The sequence below is a fragment of the Drosophila biarmipes genome, chromosome 3R (assembly GCF_025231255.1).
Source record: "Drosophila biarmipes strain raj3 chromosome 3R, RU_DBia_V1.1, whole genome shotgun sequence".
In the NCBI taxonomy this organism is placed as follows: Eukaryota; Metazoa; Arthropoda; class Insecta; order Diptera; family Drosophilidae; genus Drosophila; species Drosophila biarmipes.
Window position 1 is genome coordinate 5,679,650 of NC_066616.1, and position 15,401 is coordinate 5,695,050.

Consider the following 15,401-nt stretch of genomic DNA (forward strand, 5'->3'; position numbering starts at 1 on the left):
GCTTAGAGGCTTGCAAGCCGGCTCACAATAAAGTCATTTTCCATTAAGTACACACCGGGAAAAGTTGAAATTGGCTCGGCAGACTGCGAATGCCACTGCGGGCCCCTCTGTTTTATTCTATTTTTTGTTTTCGCCCAAATCTGAGTCTTGTGTTCATGTTCAACTCCTTCCGAATGCTTTTCAATGCTGTGTAGGCGGTGCGGGAACTTTTGTTTGTCTATTTTGCGGCTTTGTATAGCAATTAAATTTGCGCAACATATGCGGGCTCCGGAGGCGAAACAAGGGAAACTCGCAGACCCAGCAAAATTCTAATTAAGTTTCCCAAAAATTATGTCTATGGAGGTAGCAGATGAAAGGGAACGGATTTCATACGTTGCTTGGTTAAATGGTAGTTTTACATGAAACAAATGTTTCCCTTTGTAGGAAATACACAAAAGTTACGAGGTCCTGACATACTTTAAAAGACTCCCTAAATTAAAATCCTTTAACGTCCAATACAATTCGAAACTGCTAATAAATATTAAATTGTTTTTAATTTTAAATGTTTGAAAAATCACAAGATAAGGTACGTTGCATCGACTAAGGCCAATGGATAGGTAAATTATTCAGTAAAACGACGTTGGGAACGTGATACCCAAGGCCTTGTTTTTCGCAGAAACACTTCTTGTCGACTGGAATTTTGTGGCAGCTCTCAGACAGTTGGGCGAAATGTTTAAGAACATTCCCACCGCGAGACACTCGGAAAGTTTTGCTCTGCGGCTGCCTTGCCTTGGCATTGGGACCGCCTCAGATTTCTATCCATCCGTCAATTGGCGTGCGTGCGACGGTGCGTATGGGTAACATCGAAATCGAAAGCGCAGAACTGAAAGTTGGCCATCAACTTGTGTGGGGCAATCAGCGAGATGCCAGAAATCGGATTGCCTGGAACAACAATTTGGTGACCCAGAGTCATTGACACGCCTCGTTTTCGGGGCATTGGCTGGGCATTAAATTCAGCGCGTGACTTTCACCCCAGACATTTGTTGCTGGCCCGCCCCAGAAAATCCCGTACAAGCCCGGTCGGGATAATGAAAAAGGGATCTGAAAAGGCTCAGCAGAAAGCATGAAAAGTGACCGCGACATCCAGCTGGCAGCGGCCCCACTCCGTTTTCAGTTATTTTACTTTTTGTTCGTCGGAGTTCAGAGTTCGTCACGACTTTGCCACTTTGCTGCAAAAGGGTCTTTGGGTTGTTGTCCTTTTTTCAGCATTAACACGCGGCCTCCTGTTGCATTTCAGTGAAAATGTCGAGTACCACACCGTCCCTGCTCAGCTTTTCCATCGGTCTTGTGCCTGGAGTGTGTTCTCGCGAAAAACAATGCCGCAGAGCAAAAACGCAAAAGGGCAGCAACAAATTGGGTAAAAACAAACATGCTCCCCACATTTGTATTCCAGAACGATGTATCCTGCTGTTATCCTTTCGCGTTCGTCAGTCCATTTATCGCAGCCAAACTTTTGACTGGCAACGGTTTGGTTTCCCCTCTCATTTTTTCCCTGCCTGCAGTAAATCTTGCAGTGCAACCGGCTGGCATTTTTATGAAGTTGTACCACAAACTCAGCTGCATTCCACCCGCCGACGCCCAGTGCATTAACACATGCCAGATGAAAATGTGAATTTTCCAAATGAAATGACCGCCACGAGTGAGCGGAGGAGGCGCCAAAAAAAGAGCGACTTTTTACCACCAGAATGCTCCGGCGGATGCAAATATGATTAACCGCCGCTATTAAGGCATCAATTTATGCTTTTTATTTGCGGCATGAAATTCCGGACACAGCATTCCTATAAATCGATTAATGGAGTTCAGGTGAGTACTGGGTGCGATCCAATTAAGGACAATAAGGAGATCTCAAAATTAAATATCTTACACTTCACGCTTCTTGGAATCAATTGTAACATATTTATTGTCAAATCAGAACATAGGAAGTTCCTTCTCTCCGTCCGAAATTCCCAAACTAAGCCTTATATTTTACTCTGCATTAGCAATTCGAAATGAAAACAAACCATTCGAGCAGAAAGATAAAAATCATAATGCAAACAAATTGCCTTTTTAGGATTCAAAGTGCCGACAGAGGAGGTATCTAATGGGTTTATGCCTCGGGCAAATCTGCGCCTTCAAAGGAAGGAAAATGCGCATTCTGCCTTTGCTTTTTACGATAACGATAACAATGATAATAATAATCCGATTCGCATAACATCAGGCGATGTGGGGTGAGTCACCGGAATGGCGAGGCAGGAGTGCGTGGCGACGTGGATCGGTTTGATTGTCACATTGTCATCATCTGCATATTAAGTACAAGTGATTACACCCTCGCACTCGGGAGATACAGGGATAGAAACAGATATACAGGTGAGCACATGTCCTTGGTGCTCGGGCTGATGTGTGCTGCATTGAAAATTCGGCATTTAAATCCAACCAAGCAGCAGGGAATAAGAAAAACTCCGAGCACATTGCGCGCACGGAGCACAAAAGCCAAATATCTACGAGATACATATGTATCTTTTGTTAACGAGCACGAATCGGAGCAAATGTAAATGTTTTCCAATGTGTTGGGGGTGAATGCGGGATGGGATCCCAACACGTTTGACACGGCGGCAAGCAGAAATCAAATCAAATCGGTTTTTGGGCGGGAAAGGAAATCGGAAACGGAATCCATTTCAGGCACGTGAAGTCGTTTGATTATCCTGGTCTTTGTGCTAATGATAGAGCGGTGAGTCTTTAAGAAAGTGCTGCTCCATTGTTATGCTGAATTGTGTATTGCACAAATACTCGCCATAATCTCTCACGTGGCACTGAAGAGGAAAAACTCATTTGGAGCAACACAAGCTCCAATTAAGTATGACCAACTTCCACAAATGACTGTGCTGCACTGAACTCAAACTGGGACTGCATATGTACAGTTTTCGTCAAAACAATATATATTTCTTTAAATATATAACTTTAACCGAAGGTATAAAAACCATTTTTTATGTATTGTTTTTTTAAAACTCTTACTTTTAGGCTGTTATCTAGAAAGCTATTATATTTAGCAACCTGACTTTTCAAAGACTGTTTGTTTCTGGAGGTAGACCACTTTTATTATTTTTCCCGCAGCTGTCTATACAGTGTTTCGTTTTCGTTGTCTTCGGAACGGAATTAAAACTAAGCACTTCGGAGCACACAACTGGCATAAACAAAAGTCAGACAATTGGGAGTGCCACAGAGAGGGCTAAGAAGGAAAGTGCAGGGTTTGCCGGCAGCAGGAAAAGCTGCAGACCGACTTTGGCTGCGGAAAACTCGTACTTGAAAAACGTAAAATTGAAATTATAATTGCCACTGCAAGTGATTCGAAGCGCTTCTTCCATGCTCGTTGTCTGCCGCCAAAGATGCTCTAATTACGCCCCTAAGTGGCTGGAATCATTAAAATGCTTGTCAAATAATAATTGCCCGCGAACAATTCGTTTCACCAGCGGTTAATTGTGGCGCTTTAAAGTAGTTCCTTGGAGGGATTCCCCACCTTCCCCAGGAATCTCCCAAGGCTTAAGCCACCAACCGACTCCGGTTGGCTGCCGATGGTGAAGTGCATGTGGCATGCCGGATGTTGTGACAGTGCCAAAATATTTCCACATTTCCCGCAGACCCCGGCAGGGATAAAGTCCAAACCCTGGCCCCGCGGCCATTTCAGTGCTCCACATTGCATGGCATTTATTTTTTGAGATCCGTGTTCGGATTCGGTTAGTTGTTCTACTTCTCTTTTGTGCACTGACATTTTGCTAAATATTCAAAAAGTTTGCCCGCGCTGGTGTCTCACTCGTTTTTTGTTGTCGAGCGGATTTTTATACCATATCCGAATGTTTGTCGTACACACCGTTCTCTTTGGGGTTCAAATCAGGCTGATGGCTTTCTGTTTTCCGTTCGATGGTTTCGTGCGACAGCTACACACGTCGCCAGGACACTAGGACACTGGGACAACAGGACACCCGACAGTTGTTAGCCCGGAGTTGAGTCCTCGACTGCGTTACGCAGGCAAATCCACGTGGGGAATGAAATGTCATGTGAATTTAATCTCTCCAATGGCAGCCCAGCTCAACTTTCAATTCTAGCCGTGGGTCACACACAAATCTCTGCCTTGAATAGCCAGCATTAAAAGCCGATTTAGTTTAATTAGTTTTGTTATTAAATGGAATTTTAAAATTAAAAAAAAAAGCAATTTGTTGTGCCAGAAACTAGTGAACTGAAGGCTTACTTGAGTTGAGTTTCTTGGTATTAAAAACTAAGCCAGATGGTGTTATTGCTAACGCACCGTGTTCTATAAAAATCACGTATATAAGATTGCGGGGAGTTTAGAATACTTGACCAGGAACATCAATCCATTTGATTGATCTCTACAATGTTCCTAATCAATAGTCAACCGCCTAACAGTCCATTCGTTTTAGACATTCAATACCATTCGATTGAAACTTCACCTCAGAGGCTAATTCAAAATGCAAAATCATGGGAGTAAGTGGCGTTTAGGCGACTGAAGCCTCAAGCTTCCACAGGACGGCACTGCTCGCTGCAACAAATACAATTTTGTTGTACCATTTCAACATGGTAATATCTTTTAGTATCCCATCTCCTCATGTGTGGCCATTCATTTCGCATTTCGGAGTTATCGGAAACGCAGCAACACTTCAGATTTCAAATTATTTCTAAGTACCCGAGAACTGTAAATTGCACAAAAGCCAATTCTCGGCATTAGGAAATTGTTTTGTACTTCTGTGTGTGCTTGTGTCCTTCCCAGCAGCCACGATAAGAAATCCCAAATAGACAAACGTAAATGTGGCCTCTTCTACGGGTCCAAGTGTGTGCTGGGCCCGGGTTCGATTCCCTCGCAATGAAGAAGCTCCAGTGAGTTTTGCCTCAGATGCACTGGGGAAAAAACTGAATAGGTAACGGAACAGGAATGAAATAAGTCAAGGAGAAAACCCTTAAATAGTAATGAAACTCAAGGAGCACTTAAATATTTTCAAATATTTTTAATTGATTCGTATGCTTCAAGGCCTAACTCTTTTTTAATGTCATCACAAAAATGTTTAGTTTGGTTTTTTGATAAGCTATATTGAAAGTATGTCTTTAAATTTAGCCAGGTGCTATTTAATAAATATACTTTATGCTTACTTTTCTGAATAAAAAATCTATTTTCATGTAAACGTTGGGATTTATTGGTTTATTTATGATCTTATCCCATAGTCATTTTGCTCAGTGCCCAAAAGCCGGAGCTGTGGGAACATGAACCAAAGTGTTTGTTGCATGCAACTGATTGCAAAGGATTTTATGGCCGTTGCTGCTACTGCAGTTGCCCTTCACCCTTCACCCGCCGTCCTGAGTCCTTAGTCCTCTGCTTCCTGCCGCTGGCCCCTTGGCAGGGCGATGTAAAAATCCACAACAGCAGCAGCTGCCGATCGCAGCAGCAACAGCAGCAGGAGCAACAGCAATGCTTAAGTGCTGCAGTTTCCAGGGCGATGGGGCTGGGAATGGGGATGCACATGGGGCAACCGGGCGCCAATGGACTGACGTGGGGTGAGATGTCTGCTCCGGCTTCCTTGTTGCCACAGAAGGTGTCGCTGCCCTGGCACTGGCGCGCTGTTGTGGCAAAACACGAGCCCGCATCAGCAGCAGCAGCAGTAGCAGCAGCAATGCCACTTGCAGCAGCGGCAGCTACAGCAGTAAAATGTCGACATCAGCATTACATGCGAGAATTGCTCGACTGCGGATTTGCAGTTTAATGGCAATGCAACCAGGCAACTGGCAACCCATCGTTGCAATCGGCAGGCAATCGGTGACGGAAATATGCTGCGGTGCCGTGTGATGCGGTTGCCATCCTGTCATCCTCGCCCCTTCCCGCCCCCTCCTGTAGCCCCATCCCCGTCAGCTGTGTGATTAGCTGGTAGGTGAGGGCCAAGGTGCGATTTTCCACACATCGAATGGGGGCTTTGCAGCCTTCAAAACGGTTACGCGATGTTCGACTAAGGCCTTGCCAAAATAATTCGAGGCGGCACTTAACCGCCTCTCAAATCCACACTGTCAGCGGCATAATGCGCACGTAATTGCTTTGGGACATCAACTGCAGAACAGCCGGCGAATTCGAACTTTTGAGGCTTTTATGGGCCATCTGGAAAAATGGGTTGGCTAAAAATACGTTCAGCCTAAAGTCGAACTTGGATAATATTTATTTCGTAATTTAATAATTTAAGTTAACTTTGCTTAACATTATTATATTATTTAAAAATTTTACTTATACAAAGAAAAAAATATATGAAACATCTTAGCATTTGTTTTTCAGCATGTTCTAATGCATGTATTAATAAATTGGCAGTATATATATATAAATATATAATATATATATATATATATATACAATAAATTTTTATCCTGTCCGTCTTATTAATACTCATATTTTTAACATATATCTTTTTAACAAGGAATCGATCTTATCAAAATCGATTTGTTTGATCGGTGTTGCTAATTTAACGCTTATGATTTTAGAGATGTTTGTGCTCCCCCGTACTTTTTATCAGGGAATATAAAAATATGCCGAACCGAAAAACTCAACAAGTTTTCCAATAAAATTAAAACTTCGCCTGCATGCACAGATTTTGCAGATTTCACGAAATCCATTGAAAGTAGCAAATACAAATACTAACGAAAATAGGAAAAGCTGCCGGCTGGGGCGGGGGAAGTGGGTGGGGCTGGAGGTGGACAGGGGGCAGCGCTGCTGGCAAAGTTTTGATTGCCAATAAGGATTTACAGGTGATAATACAGCATAATCTGGCCACGTTCCACGTGCCGCGTTGGCAGGGTAACATTCTGTTGGAAAATTGTATCTGGAATTTTGTAGTTACCTTGTGCTCCACGGCTTTCGCCCGCTTTCGCGAACTGCATGCGCGGAAAAGGGTGGAGCGAAATGCATTAAAATGGATTTCGAAACTTTAAAACTCAATTTCAATTGCACGGAAAAAGTTTGCGCGCTGCGATTTGCATATTTACGTAAAAGGGGGCCGAAAACAATATCATCCGCAGCAGCAGAAAAAAATAAACGAATCCTTAGGTCCACCTGGGATGTTCACAAATTAATTAGTTTCGCTTGTCCCCAGATCTCTGGCCCTTCAGCATTGCCTGCAGCTGCTGCCGACTTGGAAGCGGGAAAAAACAAAAACGCTCTTCTCTCCTCGCTGCCAAGTGTAATAATTTAAAAGGCCAGTGCGCCGCTGCTGCAAGCGGGAAAATTCATTTGAAAAATTAAGTTTTCTCACGGACAACGCCGCGTCACACCGGCGGCCAATGGGGCGTATGAGTGACCTGATTTCCACTTCTGTCTGCACTTAATTACGAAACTAGAATGCAACCAGCGGCAGGGCCAGCAACTGCAACTACAACAAAGCCGCGCAAACAAATTTCAATATTAAAATTCCTTTTGCCTCATAGTTTTGGCGCCGCGAAGGAGCAGGACGAAAGTCCGGGCAGGGCGTCGGAAATCGGAAGTCGGATGTCAGGAGTCAAGAGACAGAGGCCAGGAGTCACGGAGACAGCGCAGCTGGCGAATCCAACTGCGTGATAATTAAAATCAAAGCGCTCGAAAGAGGTCAAGACTTTCGCTCGGATGGTGAATGGGACATCGAGACGCATTCCTGAACACAATAAAGCAGATGAGAGCTCCGCAGCAAAGGGATCTACCTACAAATAATGGTCTCTGATTAGAGTACTCGTATAAAAAAGTGTATCCATTTTTAAACTAAGTTTATTAGACAAATAAAACGTTTTCGCTACACTGTATAAGCAATACCTTGTGGTTCTTTGAATTTAATGTTAATTAAACATGAATACATTATTGATGGAGAATACATCATTTTACTTTCGAAATTATAAATATTGTTTTTTTTTTCTTTAGGATAAATATTCCTAAACAGCAACAGTTAAGTAAGAGAGATATTATTTAATATTGCTTTTTATTATCACAATTATTGTTATCTACAATGATTTTCATAATCCAAAAAGAAGACTTACAGATGATTTTTAAACAGCTCCTAAAATTGACTGGTCCTCCAGTGTCAAGAACCAAGAGCCTTAGCTCACAGTTAAGGACCTTTCGGTTCCCTATGGCTGACGATTGCCGGACTGAAGAGAAGGGGCTGCATGCGTTGCTATCAAAACAATGAGGAATAATTAAAATTCACCCCCGAACAATTTGTGAGCTGGGGCGGAGGCACCCTCCTCCTTCCCTGCGGAGTGGGCGCGGAAGCGAACACATGCTCATAAATAAATTTATGTTTGCTGAAGTGTATTGGGCGTGCCAGATCCCGACTCGCAGCTCCTAGCCCCTGGCTTCCTGCTCCTGGTTCCAGTTCCAGTTGGCCATAAATTTCTGGCTGTTGTTGCCAGCTCCGACAGCTTTCAGACAGCTCCAGGGAAAGAGACAGAGGGTGTTTTTGCTTGCAATTACAAGAACTTGTATTTTATCATCCTGTGGAATGAATCTGGGGAATTCGGGGCTGCTCTTTCGAGTTTTGTTTACTGTTCGTCTAAATCAATTTGCGAGGCAAGGATATCATCGGGTAACTGGGCAAATTAGCAGCCATTTAAATGCACGCTTTAAGCCGCTTTTCCCGCTTTCTTGTTAATCATACTTCACACTTTTCGCAAAGTTAACCTTTGATTCAATTTATCAACTTCAATAAACAGGACAGCAAAAAGGCGACACACACAGAGGGGCCACAAAAACCAGAAAGAGAGAGCGGGCTTTCGCAAAAGTTGCGCCTGCGAATCGCAAAGGACTAACGACATCCTTTGAACGCTGGCAAATAATCCCGCAAAAACCGAGAGCTTAACTTTTTCAGCATTTATGGGGGGTTGCGTTCGCCCATATTCGGGCAAAGCCCTTTTTGCCATTCGCCTAGTTTAGCACAAAGTTGAAACGTCAACGCTGTCTGATTCTGATCGTGTGCCACCAGCAACCGACGCAACCAACAAAAGCAACATTGGCCCTGCCGCTGATGGATGGATAGATTCCTGGATGCACCAATGGATGGAAGGGCTCCCCAGCCCCGAGTCGAGTTCAGTTAAGTTGGTCCAGTGCCGCGGTTTCGAGGCCCTCGATTGTGTTCCTATACGATATGTACCAGCGATGCGACCAAATTGACCAACGGCAAGGCATTTCGGGCTGAGCTCATCTAAATTTCGAACTAATTAGCAAAGTCAAACTTCTATTAATGTCTTAAATATACCGAAACCATATATATGTACATATATGGTATGGAAGGTATGCCTTCTAGAGCATGCTTGCTAGTAACTTAACTTAAATAATTGGTCAGCAAACTCCGCAATCTCAACGAAAGTGTGTTCCAGATTGTTTAAATTTGCCAAAAGTTGTAGTACCTAAACCTCTTATTGGGAATATAGGTAATATACCTATGTAAAAAAGTTGTTATTATAATGACAAGCGATAGGTTTTTTTTTGGGTTGCATTTTTTCCACCAGAGAAAGGAAGTTCAGCTCTAAGAACCTAACAAAATATTGAAGTACATGGTCCTTTGGGAGATTCTCGTCGAGCAGAAAGTTTTCACCACTTGGCTTACTGTGACTAGCCGTGATTCCCCTAGCTCGGAAGTGTCTTCGGGGCCAGCCCACACTCGCCCCCGTCATCAATTCACGTCGATAGATAGATGTTTGCCTACACACGAAGGCACAGATGCAGACGGACATATGAGTTCCAGCCAGTCTGAAATACAATCCCAGCCGACGTTCTGCTGCTGTCGGACTTGCCGAGCGTCTCTATTTATTTGTTGTAATAATATTAGTTTTTGCATTTATGTGCGGGTGTGTACACACAGAAGCATCTTTTGTTTTGCTCATCTTTCGCCGGACCTGGGCCACTCCGGAAATAAGATTAATGCAATTGGGAATCCAACATGGAGCAGTTGTGTTGGCTCTTCTGTTTACTCTGGCCCCAGCTCTGCCGAACACTGGGCATGATATATGTATATTTATTTATATGCTAGAATTTCATTAATTGTGTATTCGACTGCCCTTACAAGTGTCCCCGCCGTCGCACTCGGGCAGGAGATTTATTAAACAAACACTCGAATTGATTGCAATGCAAAAACTACACATCCAACTGCCATCCGGAAGTGCATGTGGGCGAAACATTTGGCTAGGTAGGAATGCATTATACTCAAATCTCTAAAAAGTTTATTTTAAAATTGAACTTTATACCCTAAAGAATCTGTACATATCCTTTTTGTTTTCGAGAAAACTTACAACCTACAACAAGTGAGCACTGAAACACCTTTCAAGCCACTCAAAAATGTTTAGCTATTAGATATCCACATTTTTCATAACGAGTCTCAAAGGGACTCACCAAATTTGTAGGTATGTTTTTCATAAAAATTTTAATATTTATGTTTTTGGCGGCGAGCGAGGTATTGTATAAAACTGTAGTGTGTTTCAGTTCCGGAGCTCATAATCCGTTCCAGGTCAGCCCGATACATGCCATGAACATGGACAATGCCCGGATAGTTCTGAGAGAATCAAACAAGAAGAGGGAGCTCCACGGATCGCAACCCTTGGCTTTGGATATGGCTCTCAGCGAAGGATGCCAAAAGTATGCTTCGGTATGGTTCTAGTGTGCCATTCCTACCCTATTTGCCTAAAAGGATATTTCGCAGAAACTAGCCAAGTCGGTAAATTTTACGTATTCGGACCCCACTAACAAAGAATACTCAGAAAACATCTGCAAATATGAGATTAGTGCGGGAGCACTGTCACGGTGTGTCCGTAATTGGTATATGGGAAGAAAATTTAACAAATTGGACCCCAGAGCAAAAGAGTTTACTGCACTGATTTGGAGCTCCTCGCAGTTTATGGGCTACGGCGACGCTAACATAAAGTAAGCGCCTAAATATCAGAAGAAATTCATAAGAACAATCTATATTTTTTAAAAAAAATTGTTTTTACTTGCAGTACTTTCCAAGGCGTTTTCGTTGTCAGATATACTCCACCTGGAAATGTGGCAGGATTATACACGGACAACGTTCCTCCTAGAAAGAAAACAAAGAAAAAGAAGCATAAGCACAAGCATAAGCACAGGGATAAGGGGTATTGTTTATATACACAATTTGGAAAATTATTAATTTACATTTTCTTTCAGAGGTTGTGCCAAACGTCAGGATAATCGATACGTAATTTTGTGGTCGAGCCTTTTTGTTCTATCAACAGCGAAGTTACTCAATAGTATTTACTTGTACTGACATTGCGCTAGAACTCCAACTGGACATAATAAATATTTGGTGTAAAATAAATTCCAGAACTTTGTTTCTCAAACTAATCTTACCACCTCGGTTTTCTTTACCAAAACGCTGGGAGAAAAAAACAGAGTGCAATGCACTAGAATTAAGCACATTCGTTTTTTGAAACCGCGTAAGTACAAATGTTTTTTTTTAAAGCTGAATGTTCTTAATTCAAGAACGAAATGGTAGGAACTATGAAATGAGTTGATTTCGTCCCATTCAAGTTTCAAGTTCTGTTTTGTCTTAATTTAGGAGCATTTTGTGATACAAATTAAAAATATATATATATAATTAAAGTTTGACCTATCATTTGCTTTTCAAAAACCACAAAGCTCTGCCTGTATCATCAATTTTTTTGGAAACTCAATATCTGGGCTACTTATGCTCAAATATCTGGGCTACTTAGGACTGCGGGAATTCCGAAAAAAGGCTCTACGTAAAGCGTTACTTAATCTTTATTTTTTATGTTTCGATTCTATTTTTAAGAACATTACATGTTCCCATTCTTGTGAACGTCAATTTTCTCTCTGTGCAAAAAATAATGAACCCAAGAAAGGAAGTTAACTTCGTCAAGTCGAATCTTGTATACCCTTCCGTGATAAGAAATAATCAACCATTTTAAATTTAAATTTATTAAATAATTATTTCAATATTTTCTTTGACAGTTATATGTTTAAGTCGTCCGATTTTTATTAAATATTATTCATAATTCTAAGAAAATATAAGAAATTATACTCGTAATAGAAATAGATAATATTTCAAGAAATAATAATTTTGTTCATATTATTCCCCATCAATGATGAAAAGCAACACAGATATAAATTTATCATATTTTCCCACCAATTTTCCGATCTATCCTTTGATATCTATATGATATCTTCGTCTGATTTTGATAAAATAAATTCGAAATTCAGAACTATTAAAAAAATGTTATTTTGAAGCGTAGGGGGTTAAAAAACACCAAGTGTATACATATGTTCTTGATCAGGACCACAAGCCGATCCGATCCTGCCATGTACGTCTGTCCTTATGAACACTAAAATTTCGGAAAATACAAAGCCTGAGAAGTGGAACTTGGCACGCAGATTCCTGCGCATCGCAAGTTCAGCGGAGTGCCACGCCCACAATCCATAGCGCCTACAGTTTTATGCTAGAAAAAAATGTTGTTTTTCTCCTTATATCTCTATTGTCTCTTGCTTTCTCCAGCCGAGTAACGTGTACTTGCGCTCTTCCTTGTTTTATATTCCCAAGTTAAGCCCGAAATATTCTTAGACTGACTGAGCGTTGATGAACTGTCAACAAACGCACACATTACCTTTACAATCTTTTCTGCTTGCACATCCCCATCTATCTTATCCTATGTCGACACACGACTAAAGCTTATTACTTTCAGAGGTTCTGTCAGTAGTAAAAATACTTATCATACTTTTTGCAGTACAGTAACTCCAAATATTTCCGTATTCAACTAATTTTACCGTTTAAAACCCTTGTTATGTTTAAGCTTTAATTTTAAATTAATTTCAGTAAACCAGTTGATCGTTACATTTTATTTGCCACTCACTTACACTTTTTAGATGTAATATAAGCGAATGAATGAAAAAAAAAATAGACTTACAAAATAACAAAATTTTAAACAACTCAATATATTTTCGATTAGCATTAATAACAGAAACAAATCGAAGTTAATTTAAAAAAATATATATATATAGTCGCATGTTAGAGCGTTGTTTATTTGCCATGTCTTGGCACTTCGTAAGCGCCGAACGCTCGGACATGTTCCCTAATCCTGACAGCATTGATGGCTATAAAGCCACCTGCATCCTGTGGCACATAGCCACCATGGACGTCCATGGACACGAGCTGTTCGTTGTAAAGGGCTCCGACATCGTCTGCCGCCTTTCGGGCAACGGCGCGGCAATATCCAGGGGCCAGTTCCACGGTCACCTTTCCGGAGACCCGCTGCTCGGCCAACTCGATGCATTTCCGGGCATAAATCGCCTCCGGACTGAACCAGAAGCCGTTGTACACATAGTCGGCCATGCGGTTCCGCAGGACTTGCTTGGTGCGGAGTACTTCACGGTCCAAGGCAAAGACCTCGAGGTCCTGGTGAGCAGCATATAGAATGGTGCCTCCAGGCGTTTCGTATACCCCGCGCGACTTTAAGCCGACATAACGATTTTCAACGATGTCAATTCGACCGATGCCGTAAGATCCGCCCAGCTTGTTGAGGAACTCCAGCATCTCCAGGGGTTTCGTATAAACCCGACTGCTCGCCAAGTCCTCCACACTGGTGGGCAGTCCGCGTTCGAACTGAATGACCAGACGAACGGGATCGCGAGGCGCCTTGGTCAAAGGATCCACGGTCATTTCGTAGAGATTATCCGGAGCCACTGTGTTGGGATCTTCGAGGATACCGGACTCGTAGCTGATGTGCAGGATGTTGGCATCGGTGCTCCACGGAGTAGCCGGCTTGGCACTCACTTCGATTCCGTGTTGTTGCGCATAGGCAATGAGCTCCTGACGACCCTGGAACTGGCGGCAGAACTCCACATCCCTCCAGGGAGCGATGATCTAAAAATATAAAGCAGCCTTTGGGTATAAAAAATGTGTAAATAGTGTCCAGTCATTAAACTTTATCCCATTCAAGACTTGTAGATATTAGGTTAGTTTTTCGGTTCCTTAAATGGATTCACGAAGCACTTTTAACTGATTTAAGTTAAAAGCACATATATTCTTCGGCCTTCTTACTTCTTATTTTTTTTGTTCTCCAATATGCACTACATTGAAACTTAAAAAAAAAATGTTCTAAATTACAAAGAAATTTTAAAATATATATATCACCTCAAGAAAACAAGCGTTCATAGCTTAATACATAAAACGGTCCAAGAGGAAGTATAACAATCTGATAAGCCCACCAATCTGCCCCTGAAACGCCTATCAGTATGCCTAATAACGCTGTGATATTTTGACGCACCTTAAGGTCCGGTTTAAGTGCGTAGGCACACAGCTCGAAGCGCACCTGGTCGTTTCCCTTTCCGGTGGCTCCGTGGGCCAGGTACTTAGCGCCGCTCTGGCGGGCCGCCTCCATCAGGGCAACACTGATGCAGGGCCGGGCCAGCGAAGTCCCAAGCAGATAGCGCTCCTCATAGACCAGGCCCATCTGTATGGATGGCCAAATATAGTCCTCTACGAAAGACTGCTTCACATCAGCCACGATCACCTAGGAGTCACAGTCAAATTACCGAATATTTCAAAATGGCTATGGATGTTCATGTGAAATATTTATTCACAGCTTACCTTCTTTGCCCCAATCTTTAGGGCTTTCTTCTCGGCGGCGGCAAAGTCTTCCTTCTGGCCAACGTCGGCTAGGACGCAGATGACCTCATACTGCTTGTCCAACAACCACTTGAGGATGCAGCTAGTGTCCAGGCCACCAGAGTAGGCCAAAATTACAGTTTCTCCACCCATATTTCACTGCTGTCCGTCTGCCAGAAACGCTAGTACGAAAATACTGAACACCGGAGATTCTATGGCGCATTGAGCTTGGAATAATCTGCGCCTAATCAAACAATCTTATCGGTCCACGTGCGATTCTCTCTAGAATTAGTCCTACCGATAAGGCGATGGTGCAGCCGGAGATAACAACAGTATTAGCATTCTGGTGGATTTTATTTGAACTACTTTAAACACTTGGTGCCTTTTGCTTAAAAATCATTTTATTAAACTGCGGAACACCTGACAAAATAAGCTTTAATAACTACTTTTTCTAGTAAAGCCCACCTTGCCTGCAATATGTTCTTCAACACTGTGTTTACAAATAAAACAACAAGGCGTTTATTAAATCTAATCTTATATTAAGGAAAGCCTTGACTTTTAGATACCCGTTACTCACCTTAGGGAGCAAAAGTGAAATAAAGTGGTATAAGCCTCAAATCGAAAGGTATTGATAAGTTGAATACATTTCAGTTAACATTTTTTTCTAACTTAAAAACTGTGGCCGTCACAGTTTTGATTGGTTTGTGGGAGTTAGAGTGGGCCTAAACGATTGGTATCGCCGAGACA

At 42.2% G+C, this 15,401-nt stretch overlaps 2 protein-coding genes across 4 annotated transcripts; one reads left to right on the forward strand and one right to left on the reverse strand.

The window, feature by feature from the left end:
- The first annotated feature begins 10,312 nt into the window (after positions 1-10,312).
- Positions 10,313-11,382, forward strand: LOC108027114 (ectin). 3 transcript variants are annotated; one of them, XM_017098329.3, is made up of 5 exons: positions 10,313-10,472; positions 10,527-10,664; positions 10,719-10,939; positions 11,014-11,148; positions 11,201-11,382. In XM_017098329.3, the coding sequence occupies exons 1-5, from the start codon at positions 10,425-10,427 to the stop codon at positions 11,298-11,300; spliced, it is 642 nt and encodes a 213-aa protein (XP_016953818.1). In that variant the 5' UTR covers positions 10,313-10,424; the 3' UTR covers positions 11,301-11,382. The 3 variants fall into 3 exon arrangements, with proteins under 3 accessions (XP_016953818.1, XP_050744583.1, XP_043951435.1); XM_050888626.1 differs by having other exon boundaries at positions 10,314-10,472; positions 10,527-10,654; positions 10,707-10,939; XM_044095500.2 differs by lacking the exon at positions 10,313-10,472 and having other exon boundaries at positions 10,509-10,664.
- Positions 11,383-12,871: 1,489 nt separating this feature from the next.
- On the reverse strand, positions 12,872-14,858 carry LOC108027432 (argininosuccinate synthase). Its single transcript, XM_017098879.3, has 3 exons — positions 14,637-14,858; positions 14,314-14,559; positions 12,872-13,910 (listed from the first exon to the last, which is right to left on the reverse strand). Exons 1-3 carry the CDS (start codon positions 14,805-14,807, stop codon positions 13,068-13,070), a joined length of 1,260 nt encoding a protein of 419 aa, XP_016954368.1. The 5' UTR covers positions 14,808-14,858; the 3' UTR covers positions 12,872-13,067.
- Between the last annotated feature and the right edge of the window lie 543 nt (positions 14,859-15,401).

Bases quoted from the DNA above. Each gene is read 5' to 3' on its own strand.
- LOC108027432 (XM_017098879.3), bottom strand. From the start codon at position 14,807: ATGGGTGGAGAAACTGTAATTTTGGCCTACTCTGGTGGCCTGGACACT. The intron at 14,560-14,636 runs GTAAGCTGTGAA...TGTGACTCCTAG, and splicing joins TAAAGATTGGGGCAAAGAAG to GTGATCGTGGCTGATGTGAA. The intron at 13,911-14,313 runs GTGCGTCAAAAT...TTATATTTTTAG, and splicing joins CACTTAAACCGGACCTTAAG to ATCATCGCTCCCTGGAGGGA.
- LOC108027114 (XM_017098329.3), top strand. From the start codon at position 10,425: ATGTTTTTCATAAAAATTTTAATATTTATGTTTTTGGCGGCGAGCGAG. The intron at 10,473-10,526 runs GTATTGTATAAA...AATCCGTTCCAG, and splicing joins TGTTTTTGGCGGCGAGCGAG to GTCAGCCCGATACATGCCAT. The intron at 11,149-11,200 runs GTATTGTTTATA...ATTTTCTTTCAG, and splicing joins CATAAGCACAGGGATAAGGG to AGGTTGTGCCAAACGTCAGG.